Genomic DNA, 21,588 nt, shown 5'->3' on the forward strand with positions numbered 1-21,588 from the left:
TCCCCCCTTGCTTTTCCTCCCAACTCCCTTGACTCTGGTTTGTTAATTTCTGGACTAATCTGTCTGTTTCAGTTCATGTCAGTTTTTCATTACAGTTATAGCTCGGGTTACAGACGCTTCAGGTTGCATATTTTTGGGTTACGGACTACCGAAACATGAAAGTACCTGAATGGGTTTCTTCTGGGTTTTGGCTGTTGCGCATGCACAGAAACGCTAAATGGCACTTTGCGCATGCACAGAAGCACTGAATCGCAACCCGCCTGTGTGCAGACGTGCCGCTGCAGGTTGCGAACACTGTGGGTTGTGAACATGCCTCCCGCACGGATCACATTTGCAACCCGAGCGTCCACTGTATTACAATCTTAATTTCATTTCTCTGCATTTCCCACAGCTTTTTAAAAAGTCCTTAAGAAAATTCATCAGCATTTAGGTCAAATTTCTCCTAATATTTCTATTTTTTGTATGCAATTTTGCCCAATATACACGTTTTTGCAGATCAGTTCCTCCTAAAATAAATATTAGAAGGGTGCCGTCTTTGTTCTTTTTGGTACCTACTGAAGGCCTTCCTCTTTCAACCAGACTTTTTAGTTGAGATCCTTCCCAGTCTATATCGGTAGTGGATTGTTTTATTTTTTTATTTTTTTTTTTTAAAATCCATCTTACTTTATTTTATTTTGCAATGTTATACAATTACAATACAACTGAACTGAATACAATCACACAATTCATCATGCTTTACAGTATAATCCTTACTGTATATAGATCTATGTGTAAATATATATTTTCCTTATTTCTAGCATTGTGTCTTCCCTTCACCAAAGTTTGGCTTCTTTTGTTTTTCAAAACTTTTATATTGTGTTATAAGTATTATTAACTAATTTCTTTCTATCTTTACCCTTAACTTTACAAACTCAGTCAATACATGTCAATAAATTTGTTTTGGAATAACGTTTTGTCATATACTCTGCCACACATACCCATTCTTTCCTCAATTTCTGATTTGATTGAAGTCTAATAGCTGCTGTCAGTTTGGCCAACTCTATAAACTCACTAAGCTAGATTTACCACTCCGATATTGAGGGAACAATGTCCCCTCTCTAATTTTTAGCTATTAGTATTCTGTAGTGGGATTGTTTTAATATGTTTCATCACTTGCTGTATGTCGCTTGGGACTCCCTGGGAAGGAAGGGCAGGTTATAAGTTTAACAATAAAAAATAAAATAAATATATGAAAATGAAAAGTTATGTCGAGGGTGGAGAAGCACTGAAAAGAATAGATGCCCACATGTGGAAGGCTAAGGATCACTGCCTAACTTGTAATAATATGGTTTTTTTATCAACTTTTCCTCCTTATTCCCAACAATCACTCAATATAGCTAGGCTTCCCCCCAAAAAATTCTGCATCTTTTCAAGATTAGCTGGCAATAACAGGAGTTATTTGTTGAAGAATTGTTAAAGGTTATGAGTCTTCTCTTTTGTTTCAATATTGCCAGTTTTTTTTTTTTCATCTGACAGCAGTTAAGGCAATAGGAAACCTCCTCAGGCAATTGTGATGTAAGCAGAACTTTTGACTAGTGATGAGTCAGTGTTTCAGTCGCCATAGAACACACAGACTGTGATACAAGAAAGGAAATTGTGCTTGGGGTTTCCGTTGCTGAGCATGGAAGAAGATGGGTGAACACCCAGAGCGTTTTCTTTCTTTTTACCTTTCTGGAAAGCCTGGACTCTCGAAGGTGACGCCTTAAAGCAAAAAATTTTAAAATAAAAAAAAATCTCACAACGCTATGAGTTATTTCCTGATTTCCTTCACCCCTGAAATAAAGAAAGGGGTGGTCTGTGCTTGTCAAAACAGCTCCTCGTCCTAAACCGCAGTGTCGCTGTTTCAAGAAAAATTGTCACCTGTCACAAATGCATCACTCTTTCTGCTCGGCATTCTAGGGAATGCACAGCAATTCTTTCCAAACGATGCAGAAGGGTCTAGAAACAAACCTCAAGAAGGCAAGTTGCGTGCTTCGTAATTTTACGACAAACCCCGCTAATTATAAGGGAAATTCTCTGCCAATTAAAAAAGGTCACTGTGCTTTGTCAGTGGAAAAGAAAAGTGACGATGTTTTCCACTAGAAGGAAGTTTTCATTGTGTGTCATTTGATACAATGGATTCTTCTAGCCATAAAATTCCAATGAGAGAAGAGGCGTAATAATATCCTCGCCTGAGTCCAAAAGCAGGAGGGTTAAGGCAGCCCTTAGAATAAGTCTCCTACCGTTCAGTGAGCTATGGGAAACCCAGAAGCCCTGGCTTTGTGTATATTTACATTGAGGGTCCTCACTTTGTAGGCCATCCTCTACCCCAGGGGTTTTCCCAAACTTGGGTCTCCAGCTGTTTTGGAACTACAATTCCCATCATCCTTGACCACTGGTGCTGCTAGCTAGGCCGGATGGGAGTTGTAGTCCAACAACACCTGGAGACCAAAGTTTGAGAAACCGTGCTCTACACCATGCTGAAATATTGATATGATGAAGGATGGCATATGTTTTTTTAACAAATAAAAGGTACCAGATGAAATAAGCTATGGTGAGCAAAAGTTTGATGTCATATTATAAGTCTGACCCTGACACAAGGCAGAGTGACTTGATTGTCTTAGTGCCTAACTACAGGCTCTATTAATTGCATGGCTTGCAGGCATGTTAAAGGATCTTTTTTTTAAACCCAGTTCCTCAACTTACTGTGGAACCCAACCTGTGGCCCTACCAAGGCAGGGGGGAAGGGGGGGGGGAAACAGTATCCTTGTTTTCTTGTGTGGCTGAGAGGCATTTTTGTGAGCTCTGGTGTGGGAATTTGAGGTAGGGCCTGCATTCAGGGAAGTGCTCAGCCCCGGAAGCAGGGCCTGGGAGCAGACCAGAGAGAAGACTGATTAAAGGTGCTCAAAAGATCCCTAAGGGATCTTGGAAGGCAACATTTTCCCAGCACCCCCTACCAGTAGCCCAAGGGAGTCCACCAGAAGTGGTTCATGCCATGGTGGGCCCCAGCATCGGCCAACCTCTTCTGTCAGGTGACAGCATATCAACTGTCACTTCAGCTGGTTGACCAATGGCCACATGCCTATTCTTCTGTAACAAATAAAGTTGTGGCTTATTTTACCCTGATACTTGGGCTCTTAGTCATTATTTGCCATTTGTCCCCATACCCCAACCCCACGACTATCCTTTTGGAAACCCAATGGCAAGCTTGACACTGACATGCTAATCCTGGCCATGTTTGTAGTGATCTATTTAATGGGTTCACAGTGGAGCCTCTGCATCTTGTGAGTCACAGTACCCCATTCAGTTCAGCTGAAGGGCAGTGCGATGGAGAAGTTTGCCTCGCCTCACAAAGGATATTGTAGAGCTAGAAAACATTCAGGAAAGAGTAACCAGAATGATCGGGGGAGCAGCTGCCCTGTGACCAAGGAAAGGTTACAACATTTGGGGGCTTGTCAGTTTAGAGAAAGGGCAAGATAAGAAGGGGGCATCAGTGGCGTAGCGTGGGGGGTGCCAGGGGTGCCGACCGCACCGGGCGCAACATCTGCGGGGGGCGCGAGTCCAGAGGGAAGGGACAAGTTCCTTCCTCCGCCGGGCTCCCCGCCGCCACCGCCAGCCTTGCGCCCTAGCGCGCGCGCCCCCCGCCGTCGCTGTGGCTGCGCTCCGCTCACTGCTCGCAGGAGGAGCAGCCGCTGCAGCAGCGCCGACGCCGCCACCGACGCCTGGCCGGGCACGGGCAGCCTCTGCACCCTGCCGCCGCCGCCATCCCCTCGGCCCAGCCACAGGCGGCGGCTGCTTCTGCCTCCATCCTCCTCCGGGCAAGCAGCGTTGTTTGCGCGGCAGCGCCAGCGGCAACTCGCAGGTTAGGGGTTGGGGGGGCGCAAATTACTTGCCTTGCCCCGGGTTAGGGGGCGCAAATTACTTGCGTTGCCCCGGGTGCTGACAACTCACGCTACGCCGCTGGGGGGCATGATAGAGGTGTGTAAAGTTATACTTGGGGAACTTTAGAACTCAGAGCCATTCAATGAGTGACAAAGACTGATATATACCGTACTGCCTTGAGTGCTATAGGGAACAGGTGGTATATAAATGTACTAAAGTAAATAAATAAGAATAATAATTTTATTATTTATACCCCACCCATCTAACTGAGTTACCCCAGCCACTCTGGGCGGCTTGCAACAAATTAAAACACAATACGCCATCAGACATAAAAATTTCCTGATACAGGGCTGCCTTCAAATGTCTTCTAAAAGTCAGATAGTTGAGGGTTTTTTTGACATCTGATGGGAGGGCATTCCACAGGGCGGGCACCACTGCTGAGAAGGCCCTCTGCCTGGTTCATTGTAACCTCACTTCCTGCAGGGAAGAAACCACCAGAAGGCCCTTGGCACTGGACCTCAGTGTCCAGGCTGAACGATGGGGGTGGAGATGCTCCTTTAGGTATACTGGGCCGAGGCCGTTTAGGGCTTTAAAGGTCAGCATCAATAGTTTGAATTGTGTTCAGAAATGTACCGTGAGGCAATGTAGGTTTTCAGGACTGGTGTTATATGAAGAAAAATCGGAGAAAACTAATTAAAATAACACCAGGCTAGTAGCAGGCCTATGAATATTGCAGACATATTGATTATATGAACTTGTGAAAAAATGAAAAAAGCAAAACAAAACAGGAAAAGGTTTAAATTACACGAGGAATAAGCCAGACACCAGGCAAAGCATTTCTTATTGTTATCATGTATTGCATTGATCATTATTTATTTATAATATTTATTTTAGCAAAGTAATGGAATTATGTATTGACAGCAGCGCAGCCATAAAACTACTAGCACATTTGCAAAGCTAAGCAGAGGCTGGTATGGTTTCAAATTAGATGGGGAACAGTGTGTTGAGATGCCTGTCTTGCAAGGGGTTGGTTTAGATCAGTGTTTCCCAACCTTTTTTGGGCAAAGGCACACTTGTTTGATGAAAAAAAACTCGAGGCACACCACCATTACAGCCCCTTGACGTCAGCGTGCAGCGTCACGCCGGGAGGGACGCACGAAAGTGTAAGTTTCAATTTTTTTCCCTCCCCCTTGCCGGGGAACCTCCAAGCTTTGGGGGTGGGGGGGGGGAGGAGGCAGCAAAGCGAGGCAGGAAGGAGAGCGCGGCTTGGCTGGGTGAGCTTTGGCAGGGAATGAGAGCCGTGAGGTGGGCGCTGCGGACGGAGGCGCTGCCCGCCGAGCTCGCAGGCAGCCAGGCAGGCAGACGGCGAGAGCCCCGCGCTGGGCGGCCTCTCCTCGCCGCCGCTGCCCCGCCTCTCGCCGCCCGACTCGCCCGCCTCCCTCCAGGCAACATCTCGCGGCACACCAGGCAACATCTCGCGGCACACTAGTGTGCCGCGGAACAGTGGTTGGGAAACACTGGTTTAGATGACCCTTGGGATCCCTTGTATAATTCCATGATCTAATAATTTCATATTAGAGGCTTTTGCTTACTTAATTTTTTAAAATATTGCTTCTGTAGTTTGCATGAATAATGAATAAAACATAGTTTTTCTAAAAAAAAATTCTTTTAAAAAAAGAATACTGCACAGATGCAAAGACCGTGATATCCACCTGGTGCACCATTCACTGCCCTGAGAACCCCACCTTTAAAACATTTAAAACAAAAGTTTCTCGTCCCTGTGGCTTGAAGGCAAGAGAGCAGCTGGTGAAGACATCAGAGGGCTGAGCAGGACAGGAGAGACAACAATTGCTGTGCTTAACTTCTCCTCCGTCCCTCCATAGAAAGAGGCATAAACCAAGCAAGCTGTGGCTTCGAAAACGACCTGTATCTCTTCCTGAGCTAGCATTTTGCCAGGCAGCTATAGCAGGGCTGGTAAGTGGGCTTGCTAGAGATTTATTGCTACCTTCTGTATTTGTACAGAAACTAGTACTTGTTGCACTTGTTGTATTTAATATAGAATCACAACAGACCGATTTTCTTCCTTGCCTCCTCACCCAATATTGTTTAAAAGGTAAGCAGAAATAATCTCAAGAGGCAGTGAAGAAGATTTGTTGCTATTTGCAATGGGAGTTTCTTGCCAGGTACTTGTTCCTTCAACGGTCTTTGCTTGGACTTTCCACCATACAAATTGTCATACTGATTAAGCAAACCAGTTTTTTAGAAGCAGAATTCATTGTGCAAACAGAGACTTAACCACCTATGAGTAGGTGAGAAATCCTGTCATCATTCAGCCCAACCACTGGTGACAGATGAGCTGAAACCAAGCCTGCGACTGAAAATTTTCTTCTGAAGAGTTTCCAGCTCACCTCTGGACGTTGACTGCAAACCAGAAAATCTTCAGCAGCTCTTGCTCTGAAATGAAACTAAAAGCAGGAGCATACCTGGGTGTTGTCAGGTTGGCACCCATCAAGGACCCAGGCCCGGGGGGCACAGAAATCGTGCCTCTCCACTCTGGCTCAAAGTGGCTAGGAGACCAATCCTCAGCTGCTCTGGGCAGCCAGGCCCAGAGGAATCTAGTCACTGGTGTGAGCTGCTGCAGAAGCCAAGCAGTGCCTCCTCCCTAGTCGGCCCGTGATGCTATAAGAAGTGTGAGAGGAGCACCAATTGAGGCTTGGAGCCCATTATTGTCAATAGGTCTACTCTGAGTAGAACTTAGGTGGCTATTGTGGACAAGTGGAGGTCAATATTATTGGCAATTTTGTCTGCTGCATATACATAAAAACATATGGAGAACCTTGCTAGATCAGGTCAAAGGCCCATCCACCCAGCATTCTGTTCCCACAGTGACCAACCAGAAGGCTCTGGGAAGCTCACAAGCAGGACTTCAGTGCAACAACATTCTCCTCAGCAACCGTGGAAGTAGAACATAGCTCAACTACTTTTTCCGATGTAAAACTGGGACCTGCATCTTCTGGGACGTGCTCCTGAGAGACTCACGTGACCCACACCTTGCTCTCTCACTGGAAAAATGCATTTTTGTGTGTTAGTGAGGTCTCATGCAGTGCCCAAAAAAATGCACATTTTTTGGGTGCCATGCAAGATCACAGCCCCCCAAACACTTTTTCGGGGCAAGAGCGCAGTGCATGTGTGAGATTGCGGACCCCCCAAATGGCTGCGAGATCTCGTGAGAAAAAATGGGATGCCCCGTTTGGTTAGTAGCCATTGATAGCCATATCAACAGTGAATTTGTTGAATCCTCTTTTAAAGACATCCAAATGGATAGATTTGTGGGAGCAAACAGTTTAACTGTGTACTTACTGTGTGAAGAGGTACATCGTTTTGTTAAAAACACATCCTGTTTTCACATTGGCAATGAGATACCTCTGGGAAGTCTGAAAGCAGGACTTGGGCGCATCAGTGCTCTTTTACTTGTGGTTCCCAGCAACTGACATTCAGAGATTTACTACTTTGTCCATCTGTATGGCTTCCTAGAATGTCCCTGAGTAAAAGGTAAAAGACCCCTAGATGGTTAAGTCCAGTCAAAGGTGACTATAGGGTTGCAGTGCTCATCTCGTTTTCAGGTCGAAGGAGCCAGCATTTGTCCACAGACAGCTTTCCAGGCCATGTGGCCAGCATGACTAAACCGCTTCTGGCACAACGGGACACCATGACAGAAACCAGAGCGCACGGAAATGCCGTCTACCTTCCTGCTGCAGCAGTACCTATTTATCTACTTGCACTGGTATGCTTTTGAACTGGTAGGTTGGCAGAAGCTGAGACAGAACAACAGGAGCTCACCCCGTCGTGGGGATTTGAACTGCCAACCTTCTGATTGGCAAGCCCAAGAGACTCAGTGGTTTACCCCACAGCACCACCCACGTCCCATGAGTTCTAGTACACTGTACTACACATCATGTATAACTTTATACACCTGTAAATGCTCCTTATTTTCCACCTACTATTATTACAATTTATTATGCGCCCTTCACCCTAAGATCCCAGGGTGGGTTACAGCTATTACAACACAACATTAATATTAGAACACAATATTAAAAATAGTTTTAAAACAACTTAAAATTACAAAAATTAGGTGGGTCCTAAAAAAAATACATCTCAAGTGCCAAAAACCCATGGTAAAGAGGGATGAGCATTTTTATTTTAGTTAGTTCATAAAATTCATACACTGTTTGATCATTCAAAAGCTCAAAGTGTATGAAAGTTTACAGATGAAATGAATGGAAAGCACTGGTGTACTGCAGTTAATTAGCACATTTCCTTTTTAAAGAACAGATTTATTTACATGTGTGGTTGGATTTTGTAAAAAAAAACTACCAGGTAGCTTAAAGGTAAAGGGACCCCTGACCATTAGGTCCAGTCGTGGCCGACTCTGGGGTTGCGGCGCTCATCTCGCTTTATCGGCCGAGGGAGCCAGCATACAGCATGACTAAGCCGCTTCTGGTGAACCAGAGCAGCACACGGAAACACCGTTTACCTTCCCGCCGGAGCGGTACCTATTTATCTACTTGCACTTTGACGTGCTTTTGAACTGCTAGGTTGGCAGAAGCTGGGACAGAGCAACGGGAGCTCACCCCATTGCGGGGATTCGAACTGCTGACCTTCTGATCGGCAAGTCCTAGGCTCTGTGGTTTAACCCACAACGCCACCCATGTCCCTAGTAGCTTGAGGAATGTTAAATCATATAATCATTTATGCAATTATTGTTATTTAAGTACCTAAGGGTGGAGTATACAGATGACAGTTCTTCAGAATTCATAGTGGTGCCACAGAACCGTTATTGCTTTTGGCATCATGTGAACTGCAAGGTTACACTAGAAATTTGAATCTGAAATCTGTTTCCAGGCCTGTTTAACTGTGATGGCTTATAAAGAATCCTGGGAATGGCAGCTCTATGTAGGGCTAAGGACTTTCTAGCAGAAATCTCTTTTGCAATGACAAATTCCAGTATTCAGAGGAAATAATGGCAGTTACATTGGTTCGCAGTGGACTGCTATAATTGATATCGCTTCAAAACAATGGAGGAACAATTCAGGAACAATGGAGGATGACAGATACAAATGTCCACACAATGAACAATGGCAGCTCTAACATATTATCTTCAGTGCTCTTAAAAAAACCTCACACAGCAACTACATATATTGTCTGTGTGCCACTGACTGAGATTCTTTAGGAATCTGTTGTGGAATCTATTTTATGTGCTCTTAGGTTACAATTCAGAGATGAAGATTTCAATAAGGTATTATTAGTCTAGAGAAAAGGACCAGGAAATTATATAGGATGAACGAGATGATTTCAAAAGTGGATTAATGGAAACAGAATACGATTCAGGCACACCGGTCATTTGAGGGCAAATAACACACATTTTTGTTCATCAGCTCGGAACAGAAAGATGATCCAGGTTATTGATTTGTAGCTGATTGCCACTTTGTGATCCGTGTGATTATGTGAGTGCCCAGAAGGCAATTTCTGGATATTTTAGTTGAAGCATTTTCAGCGGCTGGATGTAAAGACATATTGCTATCCTTCTGCACCATAGAGGCTGGTGGAGCAACTGCTCACCTGGCTTTCCAATGCTATGCATCACTGCAAGGCAGAGAGGAGCTTGGCATGGCATGGGGGCGGCAAAGGGAGAGTCAAATTGGCTCCTCAACTGTGTCCACACCTTGCTGAACTCTCAGCTGCCTTGCCCCACTCCCTTCCAGTAACCAGCAGCAATTCATGGTGTTGGGAAGTTAGGTGTCAGGGATTGGACTCAAGAGGGCAAGATGGAGGAGGAATGGTGGAGATCCGCCCCCTTCTCCTGACCCTGCAGGAGAAGAGGCATGCAGCATTGATTTACAGCAGAGGTTTGAGGAAGGTCACAGCTCAGAGATAGAAGAACAGAAGAGTTGGGAAGTAATAGAAGAAGGGGAGAGGAGACTGAGGCAGGGCAGCCAGCTGACACGTTGTCACTGGAGAATATTTTTGACCCCCCTTCTTCCAGAACTCATTGTTTGTTAAGAGTGCAGAAACAAAGGACTCAGAGACAATTGGCCACGAGCGGCCACCATAAAGGGAGGTGCTGTTGCTCGGAAGGAGGGAGGAGGAGTCCAGTAGGAGCAATGCCGTTGTCAGGGCTTGCTGAGTTCTTTTGTCTCTCACTATTATGAATGAATACACTCATTAAAAAGGACCCTACATTGTTTTCTCTGCTCTTGCTGCAACCAGGGGAGGAATAACTTTCCCTAACATGAACAGAAGAAGGTATCCCAAACAAGCTTATTCTGATGCAGTTATACTAAGAAAAAATCCAGTTTAGCGCCTACAACAGAAGTTTCTTAACATCAGAAACTTCAATGAGGACAAGAGAGCAGGATGGTATTCTAACCGTCCAAGACCCTGTGTCACTGACCTTAAGGTGGCCATATGGGTATAAAAGAACTCCAGAGCGAGACTGCAGTGAGAAGCTGTTCAATGGCATTACTTGTGGGCTTAATTGGCAAAACCTGGTGTGCTCTTGTGTACAGTGGTAACTCGGGTTACATACGCTTCAGGTGACACACTCTGCTAACCCAGAAATAGTATCTCGTGTTAAGAACTTTGCTTCAGGGTGAGAACAGAAATTGTGTTTCGGTGGCGCGGCGGCAGCAGAAGGCCCCATTACTAAAGTGGTGCTTCAGGTTAAGAACGGACCTCCGGAATGAATTAAGTACTTAACCCGAGGTACCACTGTACTTATTATGGATCTCACCCACAGGTTGCTTAAAAATCACTCCACACAATGACTGTCTCCACTTGACCGGCTGCTCAGTGCATCACTATGTCCATCAGGCAATTTTGGCCAGCCCACCGCACAGAGTCCTATCTTGACACAGAGAAAAATATGGCGAAATGGTACGCAGTTGTCCTGGTCCTCACTGCTGGATGAAGAACTCGAACTCCCAATCTGGTTTCTGCCAAAGGGTTTTTTTGCATAAATCAGATCGGTACACGGGTAAGGCACAGGTGACAAGATGCAACAGGTACATGAGAGGCACATGGCTAAGCACAACAAAGGCATTGACTAAACAAGCAATATGTCCCCCTGCATCTTCCTTTTGAAGAGTGAGGGTGGGCACAGCGTTAGTGTGTCAAGTGGCACTTCCCAAGAGATATTTCACTGCATGGCCACAGAGTTCCTCTGGGCAGTTTAAAAAGTTAAATACATTAAAAAAGAAGAAAGATGAAGCCCTCAGACCACCTTGTAAGTATAGTATGGACCAGATATGCTGTTGGGTCTATTGATTGTGTGGCTCATTCCACAGATCAACCATCTGTTCCATGCACTGGTCACGAGGGGGCAAAAAGAGGAGGTTTGCTCCAAAATGCAGAATTCGCTCCATCCCTACCTCACACTACAGTTGGGTGAATATCTCAGTTTTGGTTTCTCTCAGTTTCTCATGTGTCCAATCTTAAGTTCAGGTTTCTACATATCCACTTCTCATAAATATTTATTTTGGTGCATAGTTCTCATAATACAATTTTTGTATGCAATATTGCCTAATGTACAGATTTTTGCAAAGCAAATTTCCCAAATAGTTTTGGTTCTAGTTGCAGAAACATGGCATATTATGTTATCTCAAAGTCCATTGTGTGGGATTCTGTCCTACTCTCATGGGACTATGTGGATAATAGATTTTCCCAGATGTCCTTAATGTATAATGTGATTTCAATGAAATAAGTTTGCTCATAAAATGGGACTTCCCCCCTCCCCCATGCATTCTCCCCAGATAAGCTCCAGGGGCTTGGAGGACCCCTAGAACAGAATTAGGGGGAGTGTGGGGAGATAAGAGGAGGAGAATGTTTCATTGCACAAGCAGAAATCCTTGTGAAGATGGAATATTGATATAATGGACTTTGGAAAGAACCCTATGATAATTATTTTTTATCATCCATAAGGCGGATATGAAAGGCAGATATATCCTTTTTGGTATTTTCTTTTGATAATAATTATCTTTTTGGTCTTATCTTTTAATAATGATGAGTGCAGCATTAATCAATACTAAAAAAAAAGGAAGACAAGCGACATGCCTGTCAAAATGACCCATTAACCACATACAATTGTTTCTTTGTTTTCTGATGGTTTGCAAAAAAATTGCACATCTGAGTCACTAACACATACGCTTTGCAATATTACACTTTGAATCTGAATTTCCTGTCTTGCTCGTCCCCTCACCACAAAGTTTTAAAGCAGTTTCATGGTAGTGTGCATAGGGTTTCCTTTAAAATGGGGTGGGGGCTGATGTGGAAATTCTCCTGTGTCCTCTTGGTGGTGTGGGCATGCTTTCGAGGGATCCTTGAAGAACCATAGGTTGGACACGTAGCTAATCATTCATCATGGGGAACCTAGTCATTTAAAGGAAACTTTAAACACTACAATCCCACAAACCAAGCCTATTAATAAACACCAGACACGCCTCCTATCTAACACCATCTCCTGAAATGTGTGAAAAATGCATAAAAATGCTCAGCGGCCAGGTATAAATATCACCACCCAGAGTGGCTAAGATCAAACTGGAAAGTGCCGTTGACAACCAAGTTAGTCTACTCCAGTGGGGCTGACATCCAAACATACAACAAAGCAGCATTTCCATTTTGAGTCAAGAACCATGGTTTGGAAGATTTGCCTGTTCCTCTTTCTGGCTATTAGTTATTCTGATGGACATGTCCCCTCTGGGCCACTTTTTGAAAGCATGAAAGAACATATAAGCAAGCTGCAGAGAGAATTCGTAAGTATAACTTCTGATAATCTTATTGTCTTTTCTTCATTTGCCTATACTCTGGCTTATTTGAGGAGGCCAATATTCTTGGGCAGAGAGCTAAGACCTGGTTTTATGACACTATGTGTCATTCATTTTGTAATCTTTTTGTATTTTACCGATTTTGGTGATTCTTGTAAAGTTGCAGGGAAGTTTCTTCCATTGCCTTCACAAGAGAATGTGAAATATCCTCGGTGTTTTATAAGACCACACAATTTAGTATTAGTCATCAGCCTGACATGTACAGCTGCTACAAATCTATGTGTGGTTTTCTTTATAATGAATCGTTCAGGAATAGGAATCGACTAGATGGAGTGGGTGAGCACAACCAGTCACTTGCCACCCAAAACATATTTCATTCCTTCAGCCCTCAAAGAACCAGTCACCTCTCCTATGACTAGCCCAAGATAATCACAACAGCTTTCTTAGCACAGCTTCATATCTATCGAGTGCTTTTCACTGTGACGTTAAACAATACAAAACTGAATTCCTCATGGGAATATATTTTTCTAAATATTATATTAATTATAATGATTGTTGTTGCTGCTGCTTTTATTGTTTATTTAATTTATAATGTGCCCCTCCCCATAAAGTCCAGGGTGCATATATATCCGTGTGAGGGCTCTCCCTCCCCATTATGGATCCCAAGGGCCTTCAAAACCCGAGGGATTCTTGTGCCTTTGGGGAGATGTTGACTGGTGATCTCTCCATTCAGATGAGTTTAGAGCCTTTCCCATCCTCAAATCCCTCCTGAGATCTGCTTATCTAAGCAGTTTTGCTTCCCCATTAATCCCTCTTTCTTCAGTTACATCGGTCGCCTCTCCTTTCCTCCTCTTCTTGACTCACTCTTGGGATAGCAAACCTCAGAGGTGCTGCCTTTTCCTTCCTTCTATGTTGCAGTGACAAGCCTCACCATAGTCTAGCTCTTGACTCTTTGGCTACCGCTCCTTCTTCGTACTTGCTCTCTCCTGACTTGGAGCCCGTTGTAAATGTATTGCCTGCCATACCTTTACCCTCTGTTTGGTCGAGCATCTCTCCACAGCGGTCGATACAAGCTTGTCAGTTCTGTTATTCAAGTTTTATAACGTTATAATAGGTGTCCATCTTGGCTGAGACACACGGTACTTAAAAAAAGAAGGAAGATTGTCAGTTTGGTGAATTTATTTGTTAAATGTAGAAGATATTCAAGTGAAAATAACTCATGCACATTTAGTCCGACAGAATGTGTTTGTTCCTCTAGGGCAGTATTCACTAACCTAACCTTCTCCAGATGTCAAAATAAAAAAAATTCTTCCAGTAGGACCTTAAAGACCAACTAAGTAGTTGGTCTTTAAGGTGCTACTGGAAGAAATTTTTTTATTTTGACTATGGCAGACCAACACGGCTACCTACCTGTAACTTCTCCAGATGTTTCAGACTACAATGTTGGAAGCCACCCAGAGTGGCTGGGGCAACCCAGTCAGATGGGAGGGGTATTATTATTATTATTAAGCATGGGCAATGAGCAAAATTATGGGAACTGTTGTCCAAAACATTTAGAAGGCATCAGGAGAGGGGAGGCTGCTCCTGGGTAAAGATCTGGGGTGTACGTGGAAGTGAAAGCAGAGTATACACAGTCTTTCTAAACTGAAACCTATAAGTCCAGCCCTGCTGAGGAAATTTGCTTTAAAGTTATCTTTGAAGTGAATCAGATGATTCAAACCTGGGGCGGGGGGACAATTTAAAGGCCACTTAATTACAACAGTCTTAATTACAAGAATCTCAAAGCAGTGTACAAGTAGTTAATAATAATAATAATAATAATAATAATAATAATAATAATAATAATAATAATAATAATAATAATAATAATGTTAAAATGATGAAATCAGAATTTTGTTGAAATGCCTGCTGAAATAAAATAAGTCTTCAGTAGGCGCCTGAATGTTCAACAGGGAGGGGGCCTGTCTAATACACTGCTTCTGTAGATACCATAGCAGTCAACTCCTAGGGGCGGAGGGGTCGTCATCCCCCCCAATAAAATATTTGAGGGGGCCGGGATTCCCAAAGTTGATAGGCATATATGCCATTCAAATGGTGTGTGTGCACCATATCATGTGGGTGGTCATGTGTTGCCTGTGGGCCCCCCCCCAATATTTTATTCAAGTTGGCACCCACGGTGGATATGAGCTGTACATCTGGGCCTCAGTCATGTGACTAAGGAGGAAAAATGCTGGAGCTCAGCCTGAATGTTCATGGCCCAGACTGAATAATGCTACATGTTTGGTTGAGACATTTGCGTTTTGTATTGCAGAACACCAGTCAGCCTGATGTTGCCGAGGGTGGCGCTATTTTCAGGACTCATCTGAAGAACGCTCTATGGTCACAGGTAATTGTCTCGGTTTGTGTAAATATTTGGACAGGTTTCGTACAACACCAATCATCCGACGTGAAATGTCAGTTGCTGCCTAGCAGTTGGCCTTGGACTATTAACCCACCACTTAACCCTCACAAGAACTATATCATCATTCCCTAACCTGGTGCCGTCCAGATGTCTTGAACTACAACTCCCAGAAGCCCCCAGATTGAGGAAGGCTAGACAATATCACCAGACAGCTTTGTAGATCAGGCATACTGTTTACATTCTCTTTCATAATGAGATAAGTAAACTAAAAGTGAAAGGTGGAAATCTATCACTTTTACTGGAGTGCTTCTGGTGCTATCAGGAGAAACCCTCAAGAAGCCGTTCTTGTTTCAAAAGGGAGCTCACCACTGCTTTGGCTTTTGCCAAATGGCTGACTCAAGCTATAACAACACTAATGCCAACAATGGCCGTAAGAAAATCTGGTTGCTTGAAAGTTCTGAGGGCCTTCATTATTAACATTCAGAAGGAATTTAAGAACATTCCAGATACAGTTCCTGGAAACCTTGACCTTAGTACATCTGAAGATATGTTATTGATTGTCAATGTTTTTAGGGGCTCTTAATATTTTAATAAGTTTTGAGATGCCCTTAAAGTTTTCAAATGCTTTTATTTGTTTTATTTTTAATTGTATCCTCTTAGTGCCTTGTTTGGTGCCCTGGGCAATTTTGGAAGGAAGAACAGGAGATAAATGTTATGTAATAATTTTCCATATTTCTGTTATTGGGAAATGTTACTAATCCATTCTCTCTCTCTCTCTCTCTTTGGGGCTGGTTTTCTGGCAGGCCCATGAAAGAAAGATCTTGCTCGCTCAGATGATTTCCAAATACTGGGACCTGTTGACTAATCTAAACAGCACTCAAAATCCAAAGGACGTCAGGAGTTTGGTAGAAGTCCTGCAAGTCTATAAAGAGAGTTACAGCGAAAGCTTGAAAAAAGCAAAAGATCTAATTGAGATAGCAAAACTTCCGGTAATATTGCATTCTTCCTTTTGCTTATGTCACTGAATATAACGTCTGTCTATCTGAGGGATATGTGGCTCACTCTATGCTATTGAAGGATGGACTGATGGGTTACACACTGGGATCAATCAATCAATCAATCAATCAATTAATTAAATCATTAAATTTATATCCTGCCCTTCCTCCCAAAGGAGGATGGGTGTGCTGTGAAGTGGCAGTGACTAAAAAGGAAAGAGATGTTGGTCACAGAATCATAGAATGTAGAATTGGAAGGGACTCTGAAGGTCACTTGGTCCAATCCCAGCAATGAGGCATCTCAACTAGATCATACATGGTGGGTGGTCTTGGTGGATTTTCTGTAACACCCTCTGGTGTCACATTTTAATAACGCATCACAAACGTTCAAAGTAGGATGTCATGTGCCCATATAGTTATCAAAACCCTTCCTTCATGTTAAAAACCATGAGTGTAGCTTCACCCACTGTATAGAGTTCTGGCCACCACTTCTAAGAAGGTTATTCTGTGAATGGGAAATGTGCAGAAAAGGGCAATTAAAACATTCAAGGGATTGGAGGACTTTTCCTATGGGGAAAGTGTATTTAAAAATTGGGTTTTTTAGTTTAGAAAGTGGGGGAACCCCACTGCCTTCATGTCCTACTTGTGGACTTCATTGAAGCCAATGGTTGGCCCCTGTGGAAACCAGGATGCTGGACTAAAGGAATCTTTTGGCAGAAGCTTCAACAGGTCAATGGTTTGGGCCGACAGTCTTGCTGATGCATTGCATTCGGAAAATCTCCTCTGCCACCAATAACGTCACATTGAAAATCACAGGCGTTTCTTACCATCTATTAGGAATGCAATGCAGCTCATCACACAATTATATGTTACCAGATAATTTGAAACAATAGGGAACATGAGGATATTCACCTAAGGTCAAGTCTGACCACAGCAGGGTTGCCACACAGGTCAAAGTCAGAATCTGTGGGTGAACGTAGCAGTGCTGATGTTTGCACATAATGTATTATTTAAAAAGTTAACCTGACTTTCCTCTAAAATAGCTCAATTAGGCAAACAAAGCTGTAGCCAGGCAGATTTCACTCCACATGCTGATCAAGCCCAGGCCTGCTCAACTTCATGTAATTCTTAGTTCTGCTCAAGTAAGGTTGCCATATTTTGAAGAGCAGAAAAGAGGATGCTGTGACGACTCTCATTTTAAATACTCCTCCTATATGTAGGCTATAGAAGCTGTGATATATTGCTGAGGGAGCAGGAGAAGAGAAGAGGAAAGCAAGTCCTCAGCCACCAGTTATGTGTATGTCTCACCCAGAAAGTATAGCCAGGGAGATTTTGGCACATTTAGAAAATCCACCCGGACAGAAATTTTAGCTCTAAAAAAGAGGACGTATCCTGGAAAAAGAGGACACGTGGCAACCCTAGTAAGTCTGATTGGTGGTGGGGAAAGGAAGTAGATGCTACATGAAAGAAGCATGAAATGAGGAATTACTGTACTTTTCTGTGTATAAGACTAGGTCCCCCCCCTAAAAAACAATGTCAAAAATTAGGGGGCGTTTTATACATGGATAGTGCCGAGAGTAGATTGGCGAGTCCCCCAAAATAGGGGGCATATTATACATGGGGTGTCTTATAGACAGAAAAATACAGTATATCCCTTGCATAAGTAGGCACTGAAAGCTAAACAAGTCCAGATTTTTATTTGGTACCAGTCATGGGTCCACAGGAAGTTAAATCATGTTTTCTAGCCAGTCAGTGTTTTCTAGCCGGTTTCACAAACAGACAGTGTTGTTGTCTTCATTGTTAAATGCTACAAGGATATTGTCAATCAAGATGTGGGCTGGTGACCAGTCAATGTCATTTAATGAGTGGTATGTTGGAATTAGACTGCTTCGATCTAGGGTGACATTTCTGCTCAGCCATAATAATTACTGGACTTTGGGCCAGCTACTGCCTCATACGCCTTCCTATCTTGGGGAAAACGGTGGAGGAGGGGTCCTGCATGCCACCTTGGGATAGCCAATGTGATGCCTTCCAGATGTTGCTGGACTACAACTCCCATTATCCCTGCCCCATTGCTCACTGGGGCTGATGGGATCTGTAGAGCACCATATTGGCCACCCCTGTTATAGAGGAAGGGAGGAGTAAAACCCAGACAAATAATAAAGGGTAGGTCATTGACCCCTATTCAATAATTCACATGTATTACTCTATTGTGTACAGTGGTACCTTGGGTTACATATGCTTCAGGTTACATACGCTTCAGGTTACAGACTCCACTAACCCAGAAATAGTGCTTCAGGTTAAGAACTTTGCTTCAGGATGAGAACAGAAATCGGGCTCTGGCGGCGCAGCGGCAGCAGGAGGCCTCATTAGCTAAAGTGGTGCTTCAGGTTAAGAACAGTTTCAGGTTAAGTACAGACCTCCAGAACGAATTAAGTACTTAACCTGAGGTACCACTGTACTTGCATTTCTGTGAGGGTGATGGGACCCTATGAACGATGCATAATTATTTTGCTTTCTTAGATTGTGTTATTATTATTTGACTGAAATGAATGAGAAGGGGCTTACAAACAAGGGAGCTCCACATCTGCATTGTTGGCTTTTGAGTTTGTCTTTCTGCCATTCATAGGCTTTCTGGAATGTTATTACATTATTTTTTTAAAGTGCCATTTCTCCAGTAAATATACACGGAGCATAATTCCCTGCGAACTGTTAAGCTAATGCATTTTTGTCATTTTAATCAGATGGATAATGTGAAAATCCAGCGCAAGGCAATCACTGAATTTTACGACGTCATGTTGGAGGTGAACAAAGAGGAAGTTAAAAGAAAGAGGAGAAGTCGAAGGCACAACCCCAGCGTCCCGATGCGATACAAACCAAATCCCAGAGGCTAGCCTTGTTTTTCTACAGAGAGCTCCTTTTAATATATATAAAAAACTATTTATTTATATTTAACAGTTTAAAATAATTATTTATAAATGCCAATTTTGTAAAAAAAAACAACCACACACAAATCAGCATCTGATTTGAAGTATTTATAATTCATGTTATGTAATAAATTAATAGAACTGAATTCCTATTTATCTTCTGATATTTGTTAACAGGGTCAGTTAGAACCTGTCCAGAGTTTACTTGGCATCTTCCATGGAGTGCATATAAATTATTTAATTAAAGAAAATATTATTCTGTTTCCAAAGTGTCAAGTGTTGTTGTTGTTGTTTTGGCAACTGAAGATCACAAAGAGACTGGAGAAAGAAATTAGTTTTATTATTACTTCCCCATTGGGAAATGGGCTTCCATGTTCACTTCAGTGGCAGAGGCAATTCTCCACAGCCATCTCCTTGTGTGTGCAGAGCTGCCCCATCAGGGCAGTGAGAAGGACGTCTTTGCAAGTGGGGTGGGTGTCTGCACCAGAGGGAGCCCCTGTGCTCATAAGGAATCACGGGAAGAACTGACAATAAGGACATCCATCCACATGCTTATATTTTAATTCAAGTCTTTCTGTCCAAGACTGATTGTGAATAGAGTTGATGGCAGGGCTGATATTGTCAGCCTTCATGTCATATTTGTAACGCAGAGTTAGTCAGCCAATGAGCCTGAAGCCAGCTCTCTGTGCACCACATCCCTGGGGCATAGCTGTCAACTTTTCCTTTTTCTTGCGAGGAATCCTATTTGGAATAAGGGAATTTCCCTTAGAAAAGGGGAAACGTTGACAGCTATGCCCTGGGGATCCTGCCATCTTTCGTTCTCCCCCCAGCCCTCCAACAAATTTTATTGGTTTTCAAGAATAACATATAACTACAGTAACTTGTCCAGTGGTACATTCTTGTTAATTTTCATATGCAGTACACCGTACACAAGCAATACATTTATTTATTGTCAGGGACCGTGTTGAGGAGGACTGTACTGAGGAGGAATGGTGGGAGCTGCCCCCTCCTTCTGACCCTGAATCTTCCCAGGAGCAAGAGGACAGTATAGGTTAGGAACAGCGTTTGCAGAGGGACATAGTTCAGAAGGCAGAAGCAGTGTGGGAAGCTGGCAGCAGGACCAGTGATGGGAATATTTTGGTTGGTGTTCCTGGTCCAGTGTACATTGGGAGTGCCCCCTGCCTACAACTTCTATCCAATGAACAGAGCAATCTGAGGAAGCTAGGGTAGTGAGGATCAGTGGTGGCAGAACCACCCTGCCAAATCTCACATCAGCCAGGATGGAAGGCGGGAGGAGTTGGCTGCAGGGAAAGGACATATGACAGCTCCAGGAATGGCACACTTTCTCCTCTCCCCATTCCAGGGATGTGTCAAGGTAACATGAGAACTTTCAAAACTTTCCCTAACAAATATGCCTTTTGCCCTCTATGCTCTCAGAACATCATAGTTGGAGGTGCAACAGAAGCAGACCTTTCCATTGCTGCTCTGGGGAGCCATTGAGGGCGGACTCCCTGTCCAAAGGTGGACCTCTCTCTCCACCCACAGAGAAGGAGATCTGCAGAATGCCTAGGCATCTAGGGTGCCCTGTGTGAAAGAGGCAGCGATTTATATAGGTCCATCTCTTCCATTGAATGGAGAAGTCAGATTAGCCAACGGGTGGGCATACTGGATAAAAACTTTAGTGAAGATGACACCCTAGCTTTGCTTACTGATGCACAGCAAAGCAATCCTTGGCCACTGAATAACTGTGATAATTATTTTTTTAAAAAACCCTAATTTATTTATCCATTTAAATAATTATAAGCTGCCTTTCTAGATCAAGCCCACTCAAGATAAACCTAAATCTTCTAGTAAGAAGAAGAAACAAATGATACAGTGAGCATATCGTTCAAAAGGATATAGCGGCTGAGTAATATACAATGATACCTCGGGGTAAGTACTTAATTCGTTCTGGAGATCTGTTCTTAACCTGAAACTGTTCTTAACCTGAAGCACCACTTTAGCTAATGGGGCCTCCTGCTGCCGCCGCGCCACCAGAGCACAATTTCTGTTCTCATCCTGAAGCAAAGTTCTTAACCCAAGGTACTATTTCTGGGTTAGCAGAGTCTGTAACCTGAACCATATATATCCTGAAGCATATGTAACCCGAGGTACCACTGCATATGCTGCATATACATTTTAGGTAAAGGGACCTCTGACCATTAAGTCCAGTCGTGGACGACCATGGAGTTGCGGCACTCATCTTGCTCTATAGGCCGGGGGAGCTGGCGTTTGTCTGCAAACAGCTTCCGGGTCATGTGGCCAGCATGACTAAGCCGCTTCCGGTGAACCAGAGCAGCACACAGAAACGCCGTTTACCTTACCACTGGAGCGGTACCTATTTATCTACTTGCACTTTGACATGCTTTTGAACTGCTAGGTTGGCAGGAGCAGGGACTGAGCAACAGGAGCTCACCCCGTCGCGGGGATTCGAACCGCTGACCTTCTGATTGGCAAGTCCTAGGCTCTGTGGTTTAACCCACAGTGCCATTTTAGCAGTCATTTAA

The 21,588-nt window shown here is 43.6% G+C and overlaps 1 protein-coding gene across 1 annotated transcript; it reads left to right on the forward strand.

The window, feature by feature from the left end:
• Positions 1-12,518: 12,518 nt before the first annotated feature.
• On the forward strand, positions 12,519-19,311 carry IFNG (interferon gamma). Its single transcript, XM_081211866.1, has 4 exons — positions 12,519-12,707; positions 15,031-15,105; positions 15,924-16,109; positions 18,860-19,311. The coding sequence occupies exons 1-4, from the start codon at positions 12,588-12,590 to the stop codon at positions 19,007-19,009; spliced, it is 531 nt and encodes a 176-aa protein (XP_081067992.1). The 5' UTR covers positions 12,519-12,587; the 3' UTR covers positions 19,010-19,311.
• Positions 19,312-21,588: the final 2,277 nt, after the last annotated feature.

Source organism: Podarcis bocagei, assembly GCF_964188305.1.
Source record: "Podarcis bocagei genome assembly, chromosome: 10".
Taxonomy (NCBI): Eukaryota; Metazoa; Chordata; class Lepidosauria; order Squamata; family Lacertidae; genus Podarcis; species Podarcis bocagei.

What these genes read in the sequence shown, in the direction of transcription:
- IFNG (XM_081211866.1), top strand. Translation starts at nt 12,588, where the DNA reads ATGGTTTGGAAGATTTGCCTGTTCCTCTTTCTGGCTATTAGTTATTCT. An exon ending in GCAAGCTGCAGAGAGAATTC is followed by an intron (nt 12,708 to 15,030) that starts GTAAGTATAACT and finishes TTTGTATTGCAG; the next exon opens with AACACCAGTCAGCCTGATGT. An exon ending in AGAACGCTCTATGGTCACAG is followed by an intron (nt 15,106 to 15,923) that starts GTAATTGTCTCG and finishes GTTTTCTGGCAG; the next exon opens with GCCCATGAAAGAAAGATCTT.